General features: G+C 36.1%; 1 protein-coding gene across 1 annotated transcript in view; it reads right to left on the bottom strand.

Moving 5' to 3' along the window:
* Positions 1-904: 904 nt before the first annotated feature.
* hs3st2 (heparan sulfate (glucosamine) 3-O-sulfotransferase 2) overlaps positions 905-6,426 on the bottom strand; it is a 43,192-nt gene continuing 37,670 nt past the window's right edge. The window contains exon 2 of the mRNA XM_067420575.1: positions 905-2,962. Coding sequence (XP_067276676.1) covers positions 2,344-2,962 — 619 coding nt within the window. The 3' untranslated portion in view covers positions 905-2,343. The remainder of the gene's footprint in view (positions 2,963-6,426) is intronic.

Raw genomic sequence — 6,426 nt, 5'->3', positions numbered from 1 at the left:
GTGAAGAGGTTGGAATTCATTATATATATATATATATATATATATATATATATTGCAATTGAAAATGCTTTTTTGATTCAAAGAAATTTACATTCATAGAAGTTATATGGTTATCCACCGTATAACCTTGAGAATTAGACTAACTGTACCTGTACACTTTTTGTATGTCAACGACACTTGGCATAGCTCACACTCTTCTTCATCAAGCTCTTTAGGCATTTAAACTTAAACATTAGATTCGCATTTATGATTTGGCTCATGTTTGAGAGTTTCATCAGAAAACCAAAGAATCAAATCTCTGACCTTGCTGTTGCTAACACTATGAATGGCCCGGTATACATATTTTCATAGCTCTTGTATCACTCCGTGATGATTTATGAATGACTGGAGAGAAAGCTGAGTGTTGATTGTTAGATTATGTTTACGCTGTGCATCCAAAGAGCAAAAAAAAAAATCACCATGAACAGTCATATGTTGACCAATAACCAATGAAAATATTTCATTGGAGTAAAAAAAATCGAAGGAGTCATGACATGACAAATCAAATTTGTCCTGATCTTTTGACATATTAGAGGTCATTGTACCATTAAAACATCCTGGATCGTGTTGGAGGATATTTTTGTTCGGAGCATGTTGTTTTGTGAAGGTGGCACAGTGTATGGAGAAGCCACAAATAAACTTTTGCTGAAAGATTAAACAGACAATTATTGGATCTGATAGCAGCTGCATGCAAAAAAAAAAAAAAAAAAAAAAAACTTCCCATGACCCTTTTAACCTGTTGAACAAGTTTCTCCATAAAATAATTCAAATGAAATAAAACACAGAGGAACTTGAATCAACTTCCCATACTGCAGTGAGGATGAAAGTGAATGTGGTACTTTAGGATTTGTTTAATTTGTTTTTCTGTTACATTTCTTGAGATAAACGTAATGACACACCTCAGCAGTCACTGTATGCTTTATGGGTTTCTGTTTCATATCAAGATGATTGACTTTGTTGAGTGTTTTAAACAGTAACAGGAGGGCAATGAGTGAAACAAATGCTGTGCATACCAAACTCTGTGACACTGAACAAGAGCTTCTCACTTATTCTGTTCGTTTAATGACCTTGAATGAGTTCTAAATGTATTAAAGCATTTCATGTCAAAGACAAAGTCTCTTGAGCACATTCAGTGCATACATCTTTGTTTTTTTTGTCCATATTTCATCTTCTTAATATATTAAGAGCACTGGGTCTTAATTATTTTGAGGTGTACTGTTTCCTTTTGTCCCACAAACTGATTTAAACATATAGTTCAAACCAAAATTAAATGGCATTGTTTACTCACCCTCCAAACTGATCAACAATCATTTCTTATTATCAATGTTGAAAACAGAGCTTCTTAATATTTTTGTAGACAGTTCAAAATAATAGCATTTGAGACACTGGACACAAACCAGTCATAAGTTTTTTTTTTTAATTTGTTTTAATTGAGATTTATACATAATCTGAAAGTTAAATAAATAAGCGTTCCATTGATGTATGGTTTGTTAGGACAGTATTTGGCCAACAAACAAATATTTGAAAATCTGGAATCTGAGGGTGCAAAAATAAATAAATAAAAAATAAAAAATAATAAATAAATAAATAAATAAATAAATAAATAAATAAATAAATAAAAAAAAGCCAAAATATTGATAAAATTGCCTTTAAAGTTGAACAAATTAAGTCCTTAAGAACAAATATTACTAATAATAATACTTTTTTATGGTAGGAAATGTACAAAATATCTTCATGGAACATGATCTTTACTTAATATCCTAATGATGTTTGGCATAAAAGAATAATCAATAATTTTGAACCATACAATGTAATAATGACTATTGCCACAAATATAGCTACCCATGCGACTTATGACTGGTTATGGTTTTGTGGTTCAGGTTCAAATTTATTTGAAATACAAATCTTTGTAACATTATATAGGTCTCACTTTTGATTAATTTAATTGTGTCCTTGCTAAATAAAATTATTAATGTCTAGAAAAAAAAATACTGACTCCAAACTTTTAAATGGTCGTGTATATATAATAAACTAGAGCTTTTAAGCTTTAAAAAGGGTGCAGACACACCATAAAAGTATTATAAAAGTTGTTCATATGACTTTATATAAAATGACAAAACCCCAACCAGCACATTCTTTTAAATATCTCCTTTTATCCTCCACACAAGAAAGAAAGTAATTCAGGTTTGGAATGACGTTAGGGTGAGTAAATAATGACCGAATTTGAATTTTTGGGGAGAACGATCCCTTGAAGACATACTCATCATCAGAAGAGATAGGCTGGTTTCACCAAGGTCCTCCTCCTCAGTCCCATCTGAAGTCATGACCCACCATTTCATAAAATTTCACATTAAATGGCCTATAAAATTCTCTAAGCTGCTCAATGACTTCCTGGTCGATCTGAACGTGAGTTCTGCCCTTGGACTTGCCCAGGCAGCGGGGCTGGCTGCTGCTTTCTGGCTTCTTCAGGCATGGGAAGCCTTTTGTTCGGTTGAAGTAGAAGTGCTTGTCTGTGATGATGCGTTTGAGCCCCAGGAAGTCCTGCACCCGGCCCAGCTCTCCGGCCGGATCCGTGATGAGCCGCTCCCCGCTGACAAAATGAATCTGCGACAGACGGAAGTATTGCAGCCAGTTCTCCAAGTGTAGGATGTACATGCCTATGCGGATGGCATTCCAGGAGGTGTCCACGATGCCTTGACTCCTGTTCGTGAATGCTAGTTCCTCGAAAGAGGGGATGTCGGGCTTCTTCGACAGGGTCTGTGTGTAGTCGGAGATCGCCCTTGTGACCGGGTTTCGCACTACAACAATCAGCTTTGTTTCACGAGACATGTTTGAGATGCGCCGTGGTGCCTCCCGTGTCACAAAGTAACTTGGTGTTTTCTCCATGGTGATTTGGCTGTCCAGAGTCCGCGGCATAAGGCTCCTGTAAAAAAACAAAAATATTAATCAAAAGGAATGAATACCGGAAAGGTTCACAATGGTGGCTTTTCACTAGAGCCACATTCACCAATATTGGGACACTTGGAAAAAAACGTGCAAAACAACAATAAAAAAAGTCTCAATATTCAGCATACGGACATGAATGATACATCAGATTGTTGGGGTGTGCACTTCTATAAATTCTAAACATACAATGAAGGATGAACCACTCTTTTGACTTGAGTAAGTAACCATTTCCTCTGAACATATTAAAATGTATTGTATTTATTTGATTAAACTATACGCTGCTATTTTCTTTTCACAGCCTTGTGAGATAAAAGTGAGATAGCTTGTGGAACGTGGTCACTCGTCAGATTAGTGTAGACTCCAGCATGACAAATAGGAATTCAGTTACAGAAAGTGACAAAATAATCAGAGCACACACATGAGGTTTTAACACTCGCAGCCAATATTTCCAGTCTCTTATCTCCCGGGTGAGTGTGATGCTGAAGGGTATGGGGAAATTATCAAATCTCAGGCACATCCTTTACTCCTGCTCATAAATCACCATTACCTGCATTACAGATGCACAATAGAGAGAAAGGCTTGGGCAAATCTGGGACATGCGAAATAGGTCATTATCTTCACAAGTTTCTTCAAGAAACCTTCGAGTCCAGCTTTAGAGTTGTTCTGACTCAAACTGATGAACTACATAAGGTGATATCCACTCGGTCACAGTTCTGTTGTTGAAGAGGATAGCTGGCTTCCCTGTCAACCTCTGTGAAAGAGTGAGGGTATTAATAGTGCTGTAAGAATTTGTTATGGAATGGCACGCATAAAACATACCTCTCACCTGACAGATATCACTGAAACAGGTGTCTTGAGAAATCTCACTTGTTTCTGCGAAAGCCCTAGGCAGGAAAACTGCTCTTTGAATGCAGGATGTGACTGTTTAGCTAGTCGGAAATGCTCTGAAGACATTTTCAATGCTAACATGTCTATCCATGGTTGGATTTTAGAAGGAGGGGACAGTATAATTCAGTGGTGTAAGTAAAGAGCTTGTCATTTTTAATTAAAATATCATATCATGGATCTTTCAGTAAAATGATCTCTCTGGTGACATATGCCAGATGGTGTGCTATGTTGTCCGTTTAAACCTGCCCCATTCTCCAATAATAACACCCAAAAAAGGACATTTCTGTCATTAATTATTCACCCTTGTGTTGTTTAAAACCTGTGAAACCTCCATTCATGTTCGGAACATGAATTAAGATATTTTTTAATGAAATCCGAGAGCTTTTTGACCCCCGTTATAAACGGTATTACCACTTTCAAGGACCAGAGAGGTCCATGTGACTACAGTGATTCAACCTTAATGTTATAAAGTGATGAGAACACTTTTTGTGCGCCCACCCCACCCCGCCAGAGTCACATGGTCTATTTTAACAATGTCTTTACTACCTTTCTGGGCCTTGAAAGTGGCAATTATGTTGTAGTCTATGATGGATCAGGATTTCATCAAAATATCTTCATTTAAGTTCCAAAGATGAACAGACTTACAGGTTAGGAATGACATGAGGGTGAGTAATTAATGACAGAATTTCCATTTTTGGGTTAACTAACCTTTGGGTTAAGCTGCCCTTTAAATCACACCTCTTTCTTACAATCAGCTGCAAGCTTGCATCTGTCAGATATGCCTAGCGCCTACCAATGTAGACAGCATCACTGATTATAATGGGTCCTATTTGTTTTTGTCACTTTGCACCCCTCGCATCTGGTGTAGAAACCGTGTAAAGGTCCAGCTTGATCTCACAAGAAAAAGTAACATTTTTTCTTTCTTTTTCATTTTCTTCTTTCTTCAATGTGGCAATATAAATTTGTACAATGCGATTTGTACAAAAATGTATGATTTTTAGAAAAGAAAGGTAAGCATAAAGCTCCACCCCTAAACTTAACCATCACTGATGAGCAGTTCATATGAAAACATTTTAATGAGATTGTAAGAACTGATAGGAATTAGCCAGCAATTCACCAAACTGTAAAATAGTTACGGATTCCCATTAGATTGTGAAGAAATGCCCTAATGTAAAAAAAAAAAAATAAAAAAATAAAAAAAATCAAAAATCAAAAATCAAAAATGCTGGAGATTGAGACATGGTGCCTGTTTGATACTTTGAGATATGAGCTTGAACCTGAATTTCCTAATTCTGTTCCTCCCCATATCTGCATAATATTTTGTCCTTTCACCATCACTGAATCAATATAGCAAAAAATAAAAAGAATAATTCACAAACATTTAAAAATCAAACGCATAAAAAACTTTGCTATACAGTATGATTGCTCAATTTAAATGATCAACATGAGTTATTATAGATATTTTTGCTATACATTTACTTTTTTCCCTCAGATGGTATAAAACCAACCCTATAAATGAACTTTTTATGATGACATCAGCGTGCATCCATAAAATTGAAAATTACAGCTATAAGAGAGGATTAGTGAGGGCTTAAGAATTTAAATCTTAGTGAAAGACTGTAATAAAGATGGAAATTTTATTGACCGTCTTATTGTATGGGACACAGGGGTCAGAGAATAACCTCGAGTTTCCAGCAGCTACCTCCAATTTCAGACTCATCCCCGATTCATAATGGGCTTCCCTAAAGCAGGGGTTGCTATTCTTTACCTCCGTAGTCTTGAAAATATTGATCCATTTAGCTTGATTTATAAATGGTGCTCTGCTGGGCAGGGTGTCTTTGTTAGCCTTAGCGGTTCAGGGCCAGGGGCAGCCATTAATCTTAGATTCGGTGCAACAGCGCTTCACCAACAACCTTACTCCATGTCTGAATGCATAGCACCATTCACAACCCTGATGCAATGCATACTTTAATTACATAATCAAACGTGTATTTCTTTCCAAACATCCATCAAAACTGCACTCACTTTTTCTGAATCTGTCATACTGAAGTTGTAACACCAGACTTTTCCTTGCAAACTAATATTTCATGCACCACTAAGGGAGAATTTATGCTTTATTTAACTAAGTGCACTATAATTTTCCTCCCTGAATACAATTTCTTCTGTGATTTCTTTTTTCTTTTTTTTGTGTGTGAAATGAATATTAAATTGCATGGAAAAGGCATTTCTTTAAAATTGTGCATCCTCTTGTACAGAATATTTATTAAAATAAAGACTTCTGTCCAAGCTCCAATTTATTTTGTCTTTGCCTACCTCGGTACTCGCAGTTCTTTAATTAATTGCGTTAGCATGAATCAAAAGATGCCATGAATTTGCCAGTCTGCCAGTTATCACATCACTGATGTGTCTCTCATCTGCTGTCTTGAGATGGGGCTGGCAGGTGCTCTGTTGCTTACATAAGAGTCTGGTCTTTTAGAAGAAAATATATTTAGTGAGAAGAGTGAAGGCTAAGTTAGCTGAAAGCTGGAATAGAGAGGTGCTAATTGCAAAGTG

This window comes from Pseudorasbora parva, chromosome 2 (genome assembly GCF_024679245.1).
Source record: "Pseudorasbora parva isolate DD20220531a chromosome 2, ASM2467924v1, whole genome shotgun sequence".
NCBI classification, from domain to species: Eukaryota; Metazoa; Chordata; class Actinopteri; order Cypriniformes; family Gobionidae; genus Pseudorasbora; species Pseudorasbora parva.
This window is presented reverse-complemented; position numbering and strand designations above follow the sequence as displayed.